The sequence below is a fragment of the Mytilus trossulus genome, chromosome 8 (genome assembly GCF_036588685.1).
Source record: "Mytilus trossulus isolate FHL-02 chromosome 8, PNRI_Mtr1.1.1.hap1, whole genome shotgun sequence".
Taxonomy (NCBI): domain Eukaryota; kingdom Metazoa; phylum Mollusca; class Bivalvia; order Mytilida; family Mytilidae; genus Mytilus; species Mytilus trossulus.
The window spans coordinates 7,352,327-7,374,209 of NC_086380.1; the positions used below are offsets into that span (position 1 = coordinate 7,352,327).

The 21,883-nt window shown below is 31.2% G+C and overlaps 1 protein-coding gene across 2 annotated transcripts in view; it reads right to left on the reverse strand.

The window, feature by feature from the left end:
- LOC134728211 (PHD finger protein 12-like) overlaps positions 1 to 21,309 on the reverse strand; it is a 31,784-nt gene extending 10,475 nt beyond the window's left edge. The window contains exons 1-9 of one of the 2 annotated variants that reach the window (XM_063592727.1): positions 20,939 to 21,309; positions 14,021 to 14,202; positions 5,991 to 6,072; positions 5,090 to 5,315; positions 4,546 to 4,660; positions 4,051 to 4,183; positions 3,221 to 3,391; positions 2,356 to 2,499; positions 1,267 to 1,894 (exon numbers count right to left, since the gene is read on the reverse strand). In XM_063592727.1, the coding sequence (XP_063448797.1) occupies positions 1,267 to 1,894; positions 2,356 to 2,499; positions 3,221 to 3,391; positions 4,051 to 4,183; positions 4,546 to 4,660; positions 5,090 to 5,315; positions 5,991 to 6,072; positions 14,021 to 14,202; positions 20,939 to 20,986 (1,729 nt within the window). In that variant the 5' untranslated portion in view covers positions 20,987 to 21,309. Of the gene's footprint in view, positions 1 to 1,125; positions 1,895 to 2,355; positions 2,500 to 3,220; positions 3,392 to 4,050; positions 4,184 to 4,545; positions 4,661 to 5,089; positions 5,316 to 5,990; positions 6,073 to 14,020; positions 14,203 to 20,938 lie in introns of both variants that reach the window. The other variant, XM_063592726.1, reaches the window with a different exon arrangement.
- Between the last annotated feature and the right edge of the window lie 574 nt (positions 21,310 to 21,883).

The window sequence follows — 21,883 nt, forward strand, 5'->3', positions numbered from 1 at the left end:
TGTCAAATTTTTTTTGTGTGTAATGTATAGTACTAGTCCAAATATATATCCAAAATTCAGAAAGATTGAAGCAATCACTTTTACAAATTTAGCCAATACACATCCATACCCCTATTGACAAGTCAAGAGATGTTCCGAAAACTGTAAATATCACCTTTTTGCACTTGGCCTAATCACTCATTCAATATCAAAATCAGTTTAAATACAACATCCCAAAAATTATTTCACCTCTCTTCTTTCATTTCCACCAAAAAAAATCAAAGAAATGAGTGAGGAAGGGATAGAAAAAAAATTAAGGAAAAATACACTCTATTTAAAAGGAACTATATTCGTGAACAACGAAAACTGGGGTTATTGATTGTGGTCTTGGGCCTACTGTCTCATTCAGGACACCCAAAAATTTGTATTTTGTTCATACAAATTAAACACATTTGCAGAGCATTTTGGGAATTATTCAGTGTAAGTTAAACTGGTTCCTAATATCTTCTTCAAACATGTCAAATGATTCATCTAATAATAAATTGACCTATTTTTTTTAAAATAATTTGTTTCAACAATAAACACAAACATTTTCAACATCTATTTATACAAATTTAAATTTATTATGATTTAGTTTCAGGGGCGAAGAAGTTCGAAATGCACTTTGAATTCGACTTATTTTTTTAAGAAAATAATGCAGGAATTTAGTTCAAGAGGCATATAAGCTGACAATTTTATGATTTTTATGTAAAATTATTCAATAGGTAATTTTTAAGACCTTGCTAAATAACCTGTTTAAACAGAAAATTGTCTCCCCTGTGTTATCTTATCACACCCTTTATCAAGTTATATATAAAGAATATCAAATCGTCTAAAGAGCCGTAAGTCAATGGCCAGAAAAAAGGCAAAGGGGTATAAAAAATATACTGAAGTGAAGCAATGAAAAGTTGCTAAAATTGAACTTATTTGGTTTTGATGTTAAAAAACACTTATAAAATATCCTTCACTATGTAATTATGCATACAATGCCTTAAGTTTCATATTTGCCATGGAAAACATTTATGTTGATGATGTTTAATTGAAAGGTGAAGAAGAAAAAGATTGATGATGTTCCCCTCTTCAGTGATCCCTTATAATCTTACAAACCTGAAGGAGGAGCGGACACTGTGATGACTTTAGCTGTAGACGAGGGCGCCACTTTCCCTTGAACATTGCTTACTTTGACTGTTGCTGCCCCTCCTCGCGGAGAGAGAATTGACGTAGGATTGCTGCCACTAATATTTTTACCTGCCAAGTTATTGCCTGTTGCCTTGCCCACTTGATTGGGACCAAGGACTTTAGTCACTACTGTGTTGTTGCTTTTGTTTATAGCACTAATTACAATATTTTTGCCCGAGGGCATCGTCACTGCTGATGACTTGTCAGAATTCCAATTTAAACGCACTATATTTGGTTGAGGGCTGTCCACACTATTGCTCCGTGATTTGGCTCCAACGTTTTCTAATTTCTGAGATGTGTCAGTTTCAGAATTAATAGCACTAGCTCCTGAGTTTGAAAAAGAGGCTCCAGGTGGATGCAATAATGACACGGCACCACCTTTACTAATATCTAAAGGTCCATTTGAGAAACAATCAGGTGAGCTTAATGATCCATTGAATGATGTCCGTTCGTTTTCTAACACTGATGATTTACCATCTGTCCCACATATCACATCGGAGACTAAACTGTCATTAGAGGATGAATCCATACTGTCTCTATGTACAACAGGTTGTATTGCAGCAGTGGGTTTCTCTGGTTTAGATGTTGAAGATGCTGATGATGATGATGGTTTTGAGCCATCTGAATTTTTCTGTGACCGACTTTGTGCCAGATGACGAGCTATACTTGTTTGCAGGCATACAACAGATGATAACCACTTTAGAGAAAAGTAAAATATTTAAATGATAAAACAAATAAACAGTCCAAGTTCTCAGATAACCAAAACTTGTGACAGTAACAATACCATCTGTATTTACTACTCAATCAACTCGCCCTTTTTAATTCTATTGCTGAATGAATGTATTGTGGAATGTGAAATTCATGTGATGTTTAATTTGTTAATTACCAGGAACGTTACACGACCAGAAAGATGTTTTTTTTCCAAAACATCAATATCAATATCAATAACCTGTGGTACAAATGTATGCATAATTTTTAAAAGTACAATGTAATACAGTTGTATTTTATTTTTTTTATTTTTTTACAAATAAACACTCAAATTCTCAGATATACGCAAGATAAAATTATTGATTATGATTTACACATCCTTTTTTTAGTAACAGTATAAATTGTTAAGTTTATAAACTATCAATATAAAAGTAATTTAGCATAACTTACATCTTCTTCCTCTTCAGGAGTAATTTCTGACACCCTTTCTTGACCAGACTGGGTTGTCTCCCCATGATTGGTACATAAAGGTTCCGTAACTCTGGGTAATAATGCTGGTGGATTGAGATAATGATCTTTTATTGCATGGGGAATCTGTAAATAAATTGTTATAATGTAAATCACTGGATCTTTATCTTTGAACATACTGATATTTGTGAACTGTGCCTTTTCAAACCTTCGAATGAGTTGTTGTCTTATGTTCTATCTAAATGCATTTTGTTATTTGGTGAATTCTGTTTGTGTAGCAATCTTTGTGATTGGTTCTATAGTTTTCTTTACTTGGGATTAGAGTGCTTGCTTGACATACTGTACAAACAACTACTGTTGAAGACTGAATGTTGCTTTCTAAAGCCTTTTGGATTTTTGTGTTGCTCAATTGCTGTCACACTGACATCTTCAGTTTTTTTAATTCATAACTACAAATGTAAGAAATCTAATTCTTCTGTTTCTAGCTCAAGTATTGTGATTGTAAAATTATTTTTCAAACAAACCAATGTGTCAATCCAAAGTTTCAGCTCTATAGTCAGGTTGTTGTCGCTTTGACACATTCCCCATTTCCATTCATAATTTTATTGTTTCTTACGGATATAAATAATTAATAGGTCTTCATTTATTTCTCTCTTTTAGATTCAAAGGAGCTAAACCCATAGTAATTTATATCACAAATGACAATTTACTATTGGCTCATGTAAATTCAGGAATGACCCTGTAGGTCCTATCTGCCAAATTATCTTCAGGTCCAGCCATTTTTACTTCTTGCACCTTTCGTATTTTCTAAACCTCACTTCATTGATAAACATCTGATTTAATTTACCGCTGTTGTTTTACGTAGTGGATGTTTCATTTTGATTCTGAATGGAGGATTCTTTCTGTGAGCTTTCTTTAAAAAGTCCAGTTTTATTCCATCCTGGTTTATATGACCACTGAATCTGTTCCAAAGTTTTATCCTCTCTGAATAACTAACAGTCTGTAGAAGGTTCTGATCCTGAAAGAGCAAAAAGAAATGTTCCTATAAAAGATAGCAAACTTTTCAATTTTATGCTGACAGACTAGAATAAATGCTACATATATGTACATGTATTTATATATATATACATTTCTTCCCTCAATATTCCAAAGAAGATTAACAAGTGAATTTGCTATTAGACAAATTCAGTCCATACCTGTAGCCCCCCCCCCCCCCCCCCCCTGAAAACAAATAAGCACTGTTAAAGTCAATGTTCTGTTTCGAATTGTAACTGTTAAAGTCGAGTTTGTTAGTCCAACGAAACCTCAATTGGAAATTCCTGGCTACAGGCCTGTAGTCCCATTTTCAGGTTTCAAAAGCATCATCCATCTTATTCTGCTTCACTCAGGAAAATGTTTTTAACTTTGAGCAAATGATATTTGCCTTGAATTATGTGTTGGTATGATAAAATGCCTTATTGTGGACTGAAGACATTTGAAATAGCACTTTCAAACGCCACAAAGAAGTCCCATTCAAATGGTGTAATTGAGATGGTCTTGAATATGCTTTTTTATAGATATATATTTGACTTTATTTGTTTAACACCAATCAATCAATTGTTCGCTGGTGTTAATTTAATATCGACTGTGCCTCTGACTGTTCCATGTACTAATAGGTTTAAATAATCAATAACTTACAACAAAATTTTCTGGATGATTTGGACAAATCCATCTGACTGTTGGCAAAGAGACCATGGGTGGATCCAGACAATCCATATGGTAGAGTAAAGGGCAATAGTCACATTGGACAAGTGGACCAACTCTACAGCTCCTGAAATAATTAAAATGTTGAGATATTACATTTTTAAGAAATCTACTTTGGTAGGCAGGGCATTAAAATACTAAATTGAAAATATGCAATAGCTTACCAAATTCCACTGCATTTCAATAACTGTTGAAAAGAAGCAAATATTCCTTAACTTCTGTCTCGTCTAAGATTGCTGCTGTCATTGAAAAGTGTAATGTTGATTGAGAAAAGTTAATAGAAACAAATTACACTATTAAAAAAAAAATCAAACACATATTATCCTATTTAAGCAAAAAAATGATATTCACTGCCCACATTCTGAAAATGTTGATTTCTTAATAAAAACATGTTAGGGTTTTTTTCCAATTCATGTGCCAGTTTCTCACCTATCACACATGAAGCATGTCTTAGCTGGTAGTGGAACTATCCCATTGTCCAACTCATGTGCCAATTTCTTCTGTGTATTCCTGTCTCTTCCCCACCATTTTCTCTTACTAGAACCTATGAAATGAATTTTACAGCAATATTAAACAAGAAAATATAGAAATAATTTCTATGTATGTGAACCTCCCGACAAAATAATAATCCCAATTTCAGGGGTCTCCTCCTGCCCTCAAATTACATTATTAAATATTCATCATACACACACAGAATTGAATGTTAAGGATGTGCACTGGAAACATAAATTTGGTATCAATTTTAATGGATAAAGGAAAAATTGAATTTCTATTTGCATGGATTTGATTTCTGGATTTAACAAAAGTCTGCATAAAAGCCTATTGAAAATTTATCCTTCATCTAACATTCAATTCTGTGGTTCATCTGTAAGCAAGAAATCCAGAGTTGAGTACAATTAATTGATATCTAGGTCCACACATGTAGATGTTTTCACTATTCATTGAATATAGTAATTCTTAGAAAGTTACAAACCTGGCATATTCATAGTTGGAGCAGTATCTTTAGGGAGCTCAAACTGTGTTGGATTCATGAACTTTGCAGCTCTAGCTAGAGTGAATAATGGGTTTTTGTCTGTTGCTATTTCAACCTCCATGTCTTCCATAAGTTCCAGAGCTGTATTTTTAGATGAGCGAGATTTCTTTGGCTTGTTACTCTGAGTACTACTCCCACTGTTAACCGAAGATGTGTCATCATCCTTCTAAATAAAGAATTATAAAACTAATTTTGTTTTACAACAAGAGGCAGTCGGATTGACAGCAAACCGGACTTTGAAATATTTATTTTGCGATATCATGAGGACCATAACCCCATAACAGTAAAAGTGACGATCATCAATCTCCATTTTGTCAGCAGTAAAATGTAAAAATCTGAAAAGCTTTGGAATATCAGTTTCATCCGTAATCCCAAATTCAATAACCGATTTACAATTAAAAAATTTGTTAAAAATCACTGCTCCTAATTGACAACCACTTCAAACTTGTCAAAGTAAACTTCTGAAGTCAGATGATTCAATGGTGTTTTGAGAAATGAAAACAAGAATATATGTCCATAGGACAAAGTGTCATGTTCCATTATCACATTTCCATGTTCAGTGAACTATGAAATCTTGGTCAAACACCTCATGTGGCATAAAAATGGACAAATCCAATATAATAATAACATGTATTTCAAGTGTTTTAATTTGCCAAACCAATAATTTTCTACTACATTTTCATGTTCAGTGAACCATGAAATCAAGGTCAAAGACCCTATTTACCAATTATATATAAAACAACACTTGAAGTTCATAATGAACATATGTACTAAATTCAATTTTTTGTCATTTATATATTAAAGTCATTTCATTCCATTGAACATATTTACATTGACTTACATCTTGTTGCTTTGGAGCCACCCGACATCTATAACATATCCATTCCCCAGGGGGTACATCATCTTCTTCTAAAGGAGGATTACTGAAATAAAATAAGCAACATGATCAATATACTTTTTATATGTACATCAGCCATCATTAAGAGAAAATCACACTAAAAAGATACATGACAAGAGTTACAATATTCTGCACTCTTCTTCATGATACAAGAGGCAAGCACCCTGCCTCTAGCCATGAGGTAGTTTAAAGGAGAATAATTTGCCACATCTGATTATTTATATTTTACCTACATCAAATTTGGTTCTGAGCACTCTGGTTATCCTGTAAATGTCGGTCAACTAATTATACAATTTTACAATAGGAGATATTTTCAAACAATGTTTACATGTATATCATAAGCTGGCACTTTGGATTTTTGTATGCAGTTTGATGGTTATTTTGAAAATGGAGGACGTTGTTTAATTTTTAAAACTTTCAAACAATTTGAAATTGATTATTACACTTAAATATTAATTTTCTTGAAAATCTAAACTTAAAGATTTGTTTCAAATGCTCAAATTAACCTACACAGGTAGGCTGTAGTCATGGGCTACTTATAAGGCCCTGAGAATTTCCATCCTGTTATTTCATGCTCATTGGAAATTATACGATGTTAACCTCCTTATCTATGTTAATAATGTACATGTTTAATTGGCTTTTTTTTATATAGATTCACAAATCAATGTATAAACCTAAGTGTTTGATCGAAGTAATCAACACCCCATTTGTTTAAAGTTTAAATATGTTCTATTTGCTCTATTTAGGGTCTCCATAAATTGTATTACAATAAAACAGAATTATAACAACATGAGCATGCATTTGAAGAAAACAATACATCAAATATAGTAATTATTATGACAAAGAGATATTAAACATGTTAAATGTTGTTTCAGCAGTGATCATCATGATGAGGACCAGAACATGTCAGTCTTTATATAATATCTAATTGCACCATTACTCCACTTGTTTTTGATTTTTTGCCAGATATTCAGACTCCTCTGGTTTTATCCATGTAGTGCCATTAGAAGTGTTTGCATACTACAGTAAATATTAAACCAATATTATCTTTAAAAATCTTTTGTTACTTTTTTAATTTTTATGTTCAGTGGACCGTGAAAATTGGTATAAAAACTCAAATTTAAAAGATCATATCATGTAGGGAACATGTGTACTTAGTTTCAAGTTGATTAGAATTTAGACTGTAACTTCATTATAAAAAAATTTGACCAAAAATTTAGTAGGACAGACGATGGATGCACAGATTGAGAAACATGCATATTGCTAACCAGATGCTCCGCAGGACGTAGCTTTATACGACCGCAGAGGTTGAACCCTGAACGGTTGGGGCAAGTTCAAGCTGGATTCAGCTCTAAATTTAGATTGTGATTAAATAGTTGATACAGCATAGGTTTCTGACACAGAATGAATGTGTTCTAATGAACTTAAAATTTTTATTTTCTCTTAGAGCAATTCACTATGCTGTTGAATATTAATCCTCTCAAAAAAATGTTTGAAGAAATTTTCTTTTTATTTATGAAATTTCTAAATGAGAAAAATTGAACCCAATTTTTTTAATCACATATGCATCCGCCTTTCCCTTATTCCAAAACTAATCTCAATTAAAATTTCTAATGGAGTTTGCAACAATAACTACTCATTTAAATACATCATAAAATATTAAGATGTAAAAAAAACTGCTTGTTATCACTGAATGGTAAAGATTATTTTAATTTATCAGTTGGTAGTAAAAAGTGAATATACATTGTATATTGTATATAACAAAGATTTAAGTTGATTCTGGACAAAGAAAGATAACTCCAATTAAAAAAAAACTTGCTATTGCACAATATTGTGCAATTAGATATTTCTTGCTTACTATTCTGGACAAAGAAAGATAACTAATTAAAAAAAAATTGCTAATTCACAATATTGTGCAATTAGATATTTCTTGACATTGCGCAATACTGTGCAATTGAAAAGACTTGCTATTGCACAATACTTAATATAATAATTTTAGATCCTGATTTGGACCAACTTGAAAACTGGGCCCATAATCAAAAATCTAAGTACATGTTTGGATTCAGCATATCAAAGAACCCCAAGATTTCAATTTTTGTTAAAATCAAACTAAGTTTAATTTTGGACCCTTTGGACTTTAATGTAGACCAATTTGAAAACAGGACCAAAAATGAAGAATCTACATACACAGTTAGATTTGACATATCAAAGAACCCCATTTATTCAATTTTTGATGAAATCAAACAAAGTTTAATTTTGGACCCAGATTTGGACCAACTTGAAAACTGGGCCAATAATCAAGAATCTAAGTACATTTTTAGATTCAGCATATCAAAGAACCCAACCCATTCATTTTTTGTCAAAATCAAACTAAGTTTAATTTTGGACCCTTTGGACCTTAATGTAGACCAATTTGAAAACGGGACCAAAAGTTAAGAATCTACATACACAGTTAGATTCGGCATATCAAAGAACCCCAATTATTCAATTTTGATGAAATCAAACAAAGTTTAATTTTGGACCCTTTGGGCCCCTTATTCTGTTGGGACCAGAACTCCCAAAATCAATACCAACCTTCCTTTTATGGTCATAAACCTTGTGTTTAAATTTCATAGATTTCTATTTACTTATACTAACCTTATGGTGCGAAAACCAAGAAAAATGCTTATTTGGGTCCCTTTTTGGCCCCTAATTCCTAAACTGTTGGGACCTAAACTCCCAAAATCAATACCTACCTTTCTTTTGTGGTCATAAACATTGTGTTTAAATTTCATTGATTTCTATTCACTTAAACTAAAGTTATAGTGCGAAAACCAAGAAAATGCTTATTTGGGCCCTTTTTGGCCCTTAATTCCTAAAATGTTGGGACCAAAACTCCCAAAATCAATACCAACCTTCATTTTGTGGTCATAAACCTTGTGTTTAAATTTCAAAGATTTCTATTCACTTTTACTAAAGTTAGAGTGCGAAAACTAAAAGTATTCGGACGACGACAACGACGACGCCAACGTGATAGCAATATACGACGAAAAATGCGGTCGTATAAAAAATGGGGCATAAAAAGATGCCAATGTTAAATGGATGAAAAGTCTAGAGAGAATTATTTCCCACCAAAATTTCAATGGCTTTACATCTCAAAAAGTACACAGGACCTTCATTTTTTCTCTGCTTTTTTAGTTCCTTTATTTACATACTACATAATAACAGTCTTTTAAAAAAGCTTTTAAGCATCTTCCTTCACACAGGGTTGGCAAAGTATTACCCGCCTGGGAATTCCCGGGTGGGAAAACCCGGGTTTTCCCGGGCTGGGCAATACTCCCAGAAATTGGTTATAGTGGGCATTACTGGGCAATATGATTTTCTATGCATATTTTAACACTAAATAGTAAAGACTTTGTACAGTTTCATAGTATAACAGCTAAATATATACTTTGTATACAGATAACCATTGACAGTCATTTCTAGAAGATTGAAATGTCAATTTCATTCTCTTCTCTATTAATTCTATATGTAGGCAGAACAGAAGATTTGTACATTTAAAGATACCTTTTTAATTACCAAACATTGTTTAATCATCCAAACCTTGAAACATGCATTTTATTGCAGTTTTTAAGTGACTTGTTAATTTTAATTGTTATACATTCATATTACTAAATAAACACTTTAAGGGATCATGCCAATAAAACTTCTAGAATTATAAGGGCTGATTATTGTTACATAAACAAATCTTTGTTCTTATCTGAAAAAATACTAATTAATTAGTGACATTATTTAAATGTAAGTTTTCTTACACAAGTAATTGTTAATTCTTAAAAGGAGTAATATTTATTTGAAAAATTTTTTTTTTTTGCTTTATATTTACAGTTTGCTCATCTAGACAAATGCTAAACAAACAAAATAGGATATACAAATCTTATTAAATGTATTACATTTGTGTTTATCACTGAATCCTCTTTAAAATTCAAACAAGTATTTTATATTACCCAGTATTGCCCAGTATTACCCACTAAAACCCAGTAAAACCCGGGTTCTCCCAGTATTTCCCACTGGGCTGGGCAATACTCATAAAACCCGTGTTTTTGCCAACCCTGCCTTCACATCAAATAACACCAATCATCCACCTGTCATGTCTGTATCAATTGAATAATTTATACTGGTATAATACAGGCCTGGAACGATTAGTTATTATGCTTACTACAAATCTATCTATCAATGAGTTGTATGTAAATATAAATACAATTCAAGCATATTCAAATAATTCATTTGGAATCCTCTAGTTTTATCAATGTAGTGCTAACAAAAGATTTCCCTGCTTATCCTACTTTCTTTTCATTATTTTATAACATATTGTTTTAAAAGCTTTTCCTTTCATAAATCTTATAAAGTCATTTTTGGTCTGAATGAAAAAAGGTGTCAATGTCATGAATGTTAAACATTGTTAAATGAAAGGAAATCAGAGATATTCTTTTGAGTTTTCCCATTAAATTTTCAAGTGATTATAAAATGTCAATAACAATTATTGTATCAATTTTTAAGTCTTTTTTTAAAATGCTTTTTATTTTGAATTTGAAACAGAAACATTTTTTTGTGTACAATCATCCTTAAAATTGGATTTTACTTTTATCCCACACTCAATCATTTTAAACAAATTGCTACTGTATTTCCTTCTTGGATTAATTTATCAAAATCAAAATGATTAATAGTACACTCAATTGACAGCAGATCACCCAGGAACTATCTTTGTCATTGACATACATGTAAAATTGAGAAAGAAAATGTACATGTAACCAATCAAAATTAACGAATAAAGTAGTGGATTAATAGCCAATAATTATTAATGGTGCATAATTCACAGATGTAAAACAGTGGTTCTATGAAAGGATGAGAACATGTCAGTCTGTGCCAGACGGTATAAGGGTTTGTCTGACCAAAAGAGAATTAGGACTTTTCTACAATACATCTAAAAATTTCTGTCTGTCCGAAACATTTTTCAGTCGGACAGAGTTTAAGATACACTGACATGTAATTCCTCGTTCGCACAGACATTTAATTCAAATTGAATTCGAATTGAATTGAATTTGCTATTTGCGTTCACACACTCTTCTTTTTTAATTCGAAACAATTAGCATTAGAAATACGTTTTTGTTAATAATTAAAAATTAACGTCGTTTGGACAGTAAAGAGAATTATACGCGCATTTCAATTCGAATTATAATTGACATTAGGACGTAAAATGTTTTGAATGCAAATTAAACTAATTCGAATTGGTTAATGCGAATCGTATTCGAATTACATGTGATCTCAGCATAACAAACCACCATCATTTAATACTTGAGAAACATAAGACCTTCAAAAAATACCTGTTTCTGCTAATCATACATTTTGTACTTACAATAATTATTATTCCCTATGCAAAAGATTCACTTGTCATTTAGAAACAATCACATGCTTAAGCCAGATAAAAACATTTTGAATACAAAGTTTCAGCCAAATTCAGGAAAACTTCTCTAAGCGATTGGAGTTGCTTTCAGAAAACTAAAAATTCAGATAAGTAAAATCTAATTAGTTACATGTATCAAAGGTACCAGGATTATAATTTAGTACACCAGACACGCGTTTCGTCTACATACATGTACAAATGATGTAAGACTCATCAGTGACACTCATATCAAAATATTTATAAAGCCAAACAAATACAAAGTTGAAGAGCATTGAGGATCCAAAATTCCAAAATGTTGTGACAAATACGGCTAAGGAAATCTATGCATGGGATAAGAAAATCCTTAGTTTTTCGAAAAATTCAAAGTTTTATAAACAGGAAATTTACAAAAATGACCACATAATTAATATAAAATTAATGCAAATTGAAAACAATCTAATTATGTCAATGGATATTAACAATTCAAATAAAACAAAATACATGAATAAAGTGTTATCATGTATGCAATCACTGAGAAAATATTGAATAATGTTAAAAAATATATATATAAATCATCTAGAATTGTCTAGGCAAAGCGCTACCCAGGTACCCTCTTTTGAGTTTCTGATGGAGAGAATGGAGTGTTTACTAAACCTCCAACCCCTACACCCTTAAGCTTTTCAAATAGTTATTAAGGTTGATGTGTACTTAATTTTCCCCAAGGACTCAAAATTTCATAAAGGTTATAATTAATAAAGATCCATTACTTTCCTGACCTTAAAACTGTTGTATCAAACCAAAACATATAATGATATATATTTCTACATTTTTTTATGCCTCTATCAATCAGATTATTTCACAATGTTCACATTAAATTATCCAAGCAATAGATAACATTCAAATTAACAAAGAAATTATAATTTAACTTTTCATAACCTTTGAACTTATTTCTGAACTTAAATCTAAATTTATATCTTAATGATAATATAGTACCAGTTCTCAAAAGACAAAATTATGATTAATGATCATTAATGTTAGACTGGTCCATATAATATGAGGATTTATTTGCTACACTTGGAATATTTGTCCTTGAACTTGTACAAGTTAATTTTCCAAAAAAAATATTAATTTAATTAGTTCTTGGGTCTGATCAAGATAACAAGTCCATGTCTTTATCATTATATAACTCAATATTAAAATTTTCAGTTTGGAAGGTTGCCAAATCTCTTTTTATGAGCGCAAACAGTACACATTTTAACTTCAACATTTATCTTCTTCAAAATGCATTGCAAAGATGAAATAAGGAAGTGACTAAACTTGAAATAAACACAGATACCCCGGCGGTATTAAATAATGAACAATATTCTTTTGATATCAGTAAATTGGTGAAAAATACACTGGCTATCGACCAATCAAAAACCAGGATTCTTACAGAGGTGTATTTACCAAAAAAAAACCTTCATGTAGACAAATTTTTGAGCTAATAAAAATAGGGAGAATATGTCGTGTAAAAGGTATGGCAAGGTAACACTCATCTTTGTTTATTTGGCCTAAATGGAAAAAAACGATTGATTTAGCCAGGGACAAACTAATTTCTCCACATGTCTTATTAGAGCTAATAACTGCTTTGCAAATGTTGTATACTTTTAGATATCCTACAATGAAATACAAATTTTCAACTCAAGTGCTGTTTTAATATTCCTCAAAATGTGTAGTTCGCTGTTGGTGTTTGTTTTTACATCTTAATTTTTTTTTTAAACTCAAGGATAGGTAGTGTATTGTAAACCCTTATATACCTGTACTTACTTCATTTTTACCCCCAAAATACCCAATTAGTATATTTTGCTTGTTTTAAAACTACTTTTCAACATGCTACTTCTACATGGACAGCAGTGATCATGGTGCCCAATGCAACCAAATACAATATTCTTTTTTAAGTTAAGTGCCAGTCTGCCTAAGAATAAGGCAATGGTGAAAACATGACCAAAAAAACCCACCCAATTTGACATTGATTTCAGTCCATAATATGTAGGTATGCACAAAAATAACATTCATTTCCATTTTCTGTTCTGGTAATAGAAGATACAATTTGGTTGAAATACACTTGAAATTAATAAATAAGGGGAGATAACTCTGTAATTTGCTATCATTCTAACCAATTTTCTAACTAAGTTATTTGATATTACCAGACACACACAAACGAAAGACTAATAATTTTGAACTCAGGATGATGGTAAGTATTAAATAGCATGATTAGCTCAGTGGGTTTTTTCTAATCATGTTTTAATTTTAGCTCTTACAAAGACTGGCACTTTAAAAAAACAACAAGAATGGTAATATTTATAAAAGGTGCTACATATACAAAAGATATATACTGTATAGGCGGAAAATTCTGTGACAATTTCTTTTGTAAATAAAAGAAGTTGAAAACAGTCACCAAACAAAACAACAAGAAAATAAAATATCAACCTTCACCGCCAGTCAATCTGAAGTCTAATACAATTTTTCCTTTAAAATACAATTTTCTTGTTTTCAATATTACATTAGTACTTACTGACATTGAAGATGGAAGGATGCTGGACATTTGTCACAACAGAGAAGATCCCCACCTTCTTTACAGCTGTCACAAGAGTCATGGTTAACTGCACGTCCTGGTCTACGATACTCTCGTTCCTCACGTCTTTGGCGTCTTAAAGTTTCTTCACTCACTGGAGGAGATACTAGCTTCTGAATCTCCTGAAAAAAAATCAATGGGTCAAGTTGAATGACACTATATATATAGTACATGTACATGCATATAAACACTCACTAAGATTAGAATTTCACAAGGTACAATGTAAGGCCAAAAAAAATGTATGTTTCCTTTTGCATCTTTTTGAACAATAGGGTAGGTAGGTGGGGATTTTTTTAACATTGAATCTATGGGAGGGATATTCTGGCTTAAACTGCTTATTAAAATATTTTAAAATCATGACAAATACAAATGTTAGTGTACATGTAGGCTATTTTTGATGAAAAAGAGGGAGGGTAGGGTAATAGAAGCACACATTTTTTATTGGGCTGAACAGTCCGCCTGATGATGTGCGACCCTTTCCAGTCACATTATTCTGACTATAGACTGACTTGACTGCTAAATGAAATGCTGTATTTCTTGAAGTAATCCTCACTTTTCTTAGTTTAAAAGCTTGTTAAATAAATTTTTCAATATTAAATATTTACAGTACTGTACATAAACATGTATAATGCAAACACAAGTCCTAAAAAGTAGTTAAAAAATGCTATTTTCATAGTGCTTTGAATTTTCGCAATAATGCAATTGGTCAATGGGAGATAACTCTTTTCAGTGATTAACTGTCACTTGTTAATGAGAATAGTCTGACCCTGCCACATTCTACATGTGCCAGTTTTCAGAAGTTGTTTGACACTGTCTGTCATATTTGTTTTGGTATATAATTTGCTATGAATTTTCTCACTTGATTTGTTTGACATTTTCATGTCTATGCATAATACAGAAAGTTCAATAAAATTACACTATCACTATTTTACAAAATTTTCCTTTGATCTACTGACCGATAATTTCCTTTCTCTGCACAGTAGAGTGATATGAAAAATTTGAAACTAATGGAACACATTGTCGTCGTCAATGAAATTAACAACTTTTTAGGTAAAATACAATGTAGTAATAAAACAGATCATCATTGGTCATCTCAACTAGATTGCTTTTCTCACTTTCTGAGTTCCATTTCAAGCAGGAAAAACAATCTTATTTAGATGACCAACAATCACCTATAATTATACAATATCAAGACTACACATTTTTTTCTTTCTTTTAAAATCTCTAAATAATGTTCCAGGCAACAAATTGTATTAATAACACTAAGTTGCAACTTTCTATTGCCATTTCTCTGTAAGCATGCTAATGTCAGAAAAAATGTTTTGAAATGGTTGAAACCATGAAAAGTTCTAAACAGTCTGTCTTTATTCTAAATTAAAGCATCATTAGTGCTTTGATCCAGCAAAGTTTTTAGATACTAGGAGGCCATTATGTTATATTATGACCACAATTAATGAAGAAAAAAAACACTGATGAAAAATCTGGAAGAATCATTTTAGATGTGAAATTTTAAATCAACAAGGTTCATCTTGCAAAAAATTTAGAAAGATATTGGATTTTTTTCAGAAAATAAAACTAGCTTGTCTCCCTGAATTAACTTTTAAATTATTGCTTCAAGAGTTTTTCTATTTTAATTTTTGAAAACATACAAGTAGGTTCAAGTAAGCAATTATCTGGACCAGCAAGATCACTTATTGATTTTCTTTAAAAATCACAACTATGAAAATTAATGATTTTATTTTATTTCCGTAATCTTCCTCAAAATTTATTTTCAATTGACTATAAAAGATGGAGAAATTAATTCTAAATAATTTCCGGAATGAGAAGCTATAAATGCACTTTTTGTTTAGAATGATTTGAGAGGTTTAATTTCATATTTAAGTAGGTGTTTATTCTTCTTTAACAAATAAAATGTTTAAATTATGGAAATGTATTTTCCAATTTTCAAATACATTTAAATTGAAATATCAAACTTAGAATTCTGCACCAAATTGAAATCCACTAAGAGCGATGTCATAGATCCAGCATCACTAGCAAGAGGATTCCTACACTATCTAGAACAGTGGATTAATTTCATTCTGGTTAAAATTTCAATGATGGGGATTCGTTGTACTTGTATATCTCATTTATTGATTGCACTTCTGTGCCTTATGCAAAGATTGAAAAGAAAATGCAAAATCTACTACAGTGACCTGAATACTTTACATCTTAGACCACTATATAAGCAACTCCAAGCTTGAATTCTTCTGTCATTATTGGTCACCTCTGATGCTTAGCATACAATGTCAAGGGCTGATTGAAGTAAATTTACAAAAATAAACAAGTCATTTGGCAAGGAAACAACAGAACTTAAGGAAGTTGTCATCATATTCAAATAATAAAATTACATTATACATTTCATTATAATACCTTATTTTGATTTTGATTGGCTAACATGTACAGTAATCTTGCACAGATTTGGGGTAATTGTAATCGTTAATCAGCTGTTATTGATTACAATTTTTCATGTAATCAGTCTTATCATTAATCAGCTAAAAATCTGATTACATGTAATTTAATTTAATCGATTACTATTCAAAATACCCTGTAATCATGATTACTTTTTGATAACATTCTGATTACAATGAAAAAAATCTAAACTTGTGTTTTTGGTCATTAAAGGTACATGTACCTCTTTGTTATTCATATTTGATAAATTTTTAACATGCTAAAATGGTTTGGTTACTTTAAGCATGTCTACAGTATTGAAAAGTCATCATTAGCCTAAGCAGAGACATATTATACAATTATATACCTTTTATCTTAGTTAAATATATTGTACATATAGGTATATTCATCTTTTTATAATGATCTTCATATTAATATTAGATTATAACTATTATATATTCAAGTAATACTTTTCTTTTGTTAATTTTGTGATTTTTGTCAACTTTGAATTGACATGTTAGAGACTAATTAAGCAGGGTTCGACACTAACTCTAGCCCGCTAGCCCGCTAGCCCCAGACTAGTAACTTTTGTGTCGGGCTAGTAAATGTCCGTAGCGCGGTAGCCGGAGGGGCTAGTAAATTATTTGTCATTGAACATCAAACTGTTGTACTTTCGGCAAAGTAGTCCAAACGCCGGTCATATCTGACAACTTCGTCGAATATTGTCTACACTGGTTCCACGACCTCTTAATTTACATACAGATACAGGTACTGGAGGGTAAAAATTCTACCGTAAACCAGTCGTCATATACTGTCAACTCGGCCTAAGATTACTTGTCCTATAAAGTAAGAATGCACCACGTTTCAAGATTTTGAAATACATATTAATTAGACTGCATATACATTTTGGTTTTATTGTATTTTATTATTAATCACATCGATATATCATAGATCCTGTTAAATCGCGTGCGTATTTTACCCTTATCTATTACATAGTCGTCGCGTAAATAGTTAAAATTGGAAATGTCCTTTCGTTCTTAAAATAGAGCGTACACGTGGTGATGAAAACTTTTCGATCTTCTCTGTCTTTATCGAATTAGCGTTTGTCATGTCGTCATAATTCTTTTCGCATTGCTCGGAACTTATCCATACAGTTGCAACGGACTAAAACGAAAGTAAATTTCCGGTAATAATATTAAATGTGCATGTGGTAACATGTAGCTTCTTTTTGAGAACTGGGGGTGAACTGGGGGGTGACGATGATAGCAAGACTAGGCCATTGGTATCAGAAAGCGTTCTTTACACTTACCGAAATGTATGCATGTCCGAATGCATTAACGAGAACAGGATGACCCAAATGATTAATCAGTTGGAACATAAAAACTTGGTTTCAGTCCAGGAACCAAAAGTAAAATAGGGCAAGGGAACAAGTCAACTTATTTATGTAAATAAAAATAAACAAAAACATTGTGGGTTTTTTTTATAATTTGATTATTTTAGTTGATGGTCCGAGTACACAGTTATTTCGTAGTGCATTTCTTTTAGACAATAAATGTAAATAAAAAAAATCCCACCTGCGCTTTCTCAATAACATTTTTAGTCTGTTGTACTACTTTTGGGACAAATTATATCAAAATTATAGAAAACTTCATCAGCTCTAACTCAAAATATGGACAATTTTGTGTTAAGGGGGTCTTGAAATCTTTTGACAGCTTCCGAAGTGCTAATTTTTGACCTTTTTCAGCTGGACCTAATCACTACTTTACCTAAATATTTATGACCCAAATTTTTTTACAGTGTCATTTCACCCCCCAACTTGCTATATGAGGCATAAAACATGGAGAATTAAATTTGGAAGGGGTATAACAAAAATTGGCAAGTAACACACTGTCCACATTAAGGACTATATTCGTGAACAACGAAAATCAAAGGACGATAACTGTGTACTCGGACCTGATGAGTTAACACACATATTTGTTTTGATGTAAATGTAGATTGTCACTTTCTTTGTGGTTGGTCTATTGTTATGTTTGCGGTGGAGACTGTGAGATACATGTAGTTGTCAAGCTCAGGTGTTTATTTAAATAGATGAAGTTTAATTTGAAGTTATCATTTTACAATTGAACCAAATAAAATACTTTCTAAAAAATGCTATAATTATATTGAACATTTATTCATTCAGATCATTCAAAATGTTTTGTTTTTAAATTCATTGTAATCAGATGTAATCATGAATACTTTGCCAATGTAATCATTAATTTAATCAAATACTTTCAGAAATGATGTAATCATTAATTTTATTTAATTGTACAAATGACAAAGTAATTGTAATTAAATCAATTACATTGAAAGTAATCGGACCCATCTCTGATCTTGCATCATTCCAAAGTTAAACCAACATTCATTTCAAAATAAAATGTCATATTTATGATATTCCAAGCTTCCACAATAAAGTGTACAGGTAAATAAAAGAAAAACTTGTATGCATGATCCTTAGAAATAATGTAATTATAAGTTGGGTTTTTTTTGGGGAGGGGGGGGGGGTTGTAAAAATGATAAAAAGTTTACTTCAATTCTTAAGGTGGCTCGGGTGTCTTCCTCCATCTTGGATTTTAAATAAGCAGATATCTTTGGTCTATATATTTGATGAAATGTGCAAATTTTGAGAGTTGTATGTAAATTATGCAAAAGACTTTTGATATAGATATAGAAAATTGTGTGTTTTAACATAATTTCAGTTGTAATTTTGTAAAAACGCCTTGTTTGTGTTTGATTAGATTTTTTCAAACTTTGCCAAATAAGGGGAGATAACTCCGATAAAGTAAATTTTACAATAGAAAGTGTTATGAATTTACCTATTTCGATATGTAGCGAGAAAACAAGTTCGGTGACCCCATTTTTTCTTTTGCTTATTTGAAAGCATGTTATAAGAGCAATATTCTCACATTTTATCTTAAAGTTCTTATAGTACGTTTTCGTTATATCACACAAAATTTAATTTTCCATGAATAATCTATACAAAATCTGACAATTTTGCGCAACCTGTAGCGTGAAAAAAAGTCCGGTGACCCATACTTTTTAATACAGTTTTGAAAAAAGCATGATAAAAGCTATATTTTGACAAGTTATCAAAAAATTCTGTCAGTTTTAATTAAGACGCCCCAGCCACCTTAAATGACATAAATGAAGCAGAAATATTGTATTGCCCAAAAATCAGAAACTTGATGTTCATGGTGTTAGCTTTCAAGAAACAAGAACTGAAAATTAAAGAAAATACTGCATACATTTCTTTTAAAATATATGACCGTTCTGCAAAGTCAATGATTATTTCCTAAATTTCTAAAGAAATCATTTTTTATGTCTTTATAATATTTCTTACTTATAACTGGAAAGAAAGAGTTACACCCCTTTTTTTTAGACATTTTGAATTGCATAGGTGAAAATTTTTTTTCATAAAAATAATAGATAAATATAACTTATCCTTCTGCAACCACATCTACATGTAGCTGATATTTAGAAAAGCAGAACACACAAACATATGCAGTGAGTAGTTACCATAAATAAAATGATGTTGTTCATAAAAACATCTGATGGGGACATCCACACAAGATTAAAATATATAGTTGTCCCACATATTTAAAAGCAAATTTCAAAAAGGATGACAAAAGTCATAACTCACAAATGTGACTTCAGTTTCGTAAAAAATATGGCACAAGTGACATTTTTTAGATTGATTTCTTGTGAACCTCTACAAATTATTATATAGGTCCCAATGTGACAAAATATAAACTAATTCATATCACTTTAAAATGCTGAAAATATGTTCCTGCCTTATTATTGCAAAATGAAACAATAAAACAAATTTACATATAACCATGTATCATGCAGAAGCTACATGTATGGTCAGATGATACGTTTTAGTGAGTCATATTAATTCTTTCTATGCATGCTTTTTCAACAGAAATTTGATATCACAATGCATTTTCACTGAGCAACATAAATATAATACACCTTATCGCTAATCCTGGCCGACACAGCTGCTTGAACTTTTCACGCATACAACACTCACTTTTCCATTGTGGCGTCAGAAATTTTGTTTTATGACGTCAAAATTTTATGGGAACCTGTGTGATATCCAGTAATGGTGGAGAAATAGCGATAAGGTGTATTTGCTACTGTAGGTGCTTGCATACACTTGTACAATATTTGTGATTTTTTTGTGTATACAGCCTTTGAATGTTTGGGTTAAGACAATAGATCTGTATATTATTAAACAATGTCACTTATTGTTTAGTTTACTGTAAAGATAAAACTAATATGTAATTATTAGATTAGTGTCGGCCATGTTTGCATCTGGCAGCCATGATGAATTTCCAGCTTTTAAACTAATTTTGTAATATATTTTGGATGAAATTTCTAGTAGAAACAAACCTCCATCAGTCCACCAGATGTGTCCAGATCGTATTCAACAGCTGCCATTTTACAATAATGAATGAATACTTAAACAATTATCGGTACAGTTATCTTTATGTCATCAAAAACCAATTATTTCCATTATGTCCCAAAGAAATGGGGAAAAGTTAACTTCGGTTGCCATGCGAAAAATTGAAGATTTTGATATAAAGGAGTAAGGTTTTTTCATAAAAATACATTCATTAGGAAGCTAAATTCCACAGCTAGTGGTTGCTACTCAGTTATCGATTGCAAACTTAAACCCTTAGCAGAAATTCGTCTTCATTTCAAATTCGCTAGCCTGTAGCCGTCTTCTTGGCGCAATATGTCGGCCATTTATAATACGCATGCGTATAAGTCTGGATTTCTTCAATGCGTTTGCGCATTTGGTGGTATCCGAACAGCGGAAGTTTATAAGGTGAAGGTCATAATTAACGCGGGTAAATTTATTATCTCCCATTTCATTTGCAATTAAAATATATTAAAGTTTTGTATAAACAGATCTGTATTAAATACAGTACACGATAAATGACTTTCCATTGCATCCTTTCGTTTATCACAAAGTGAAGCATTATAGAATAGTGTTTATTTACTATAGAGTGAAGATGTTTCGTAGTAAATGTGAAAATCTGTATAATTCCAATTAAAAAAATAATGTCAATCTATATCTATAAATACTGAAAAAAATATTTTGGTTTCAAATTCAAAATTATCTGCCCTTTTATCTGTTTATTTTGAAAAGCAAAGAGTACGCTTGACGTTTGTGTAAATAACTATTTACTGCCCCCCCCCCCCCCCCCCCCCAAGATTTTTTTTAAAAATAAAACAACAGTAAAATGATTTTGTGGTCAGAAAGTCATCAATACAATTCAATTAAAAAAATAAAGATTTTGAATCACTAGTCATCTTCATGTTTATATTTAT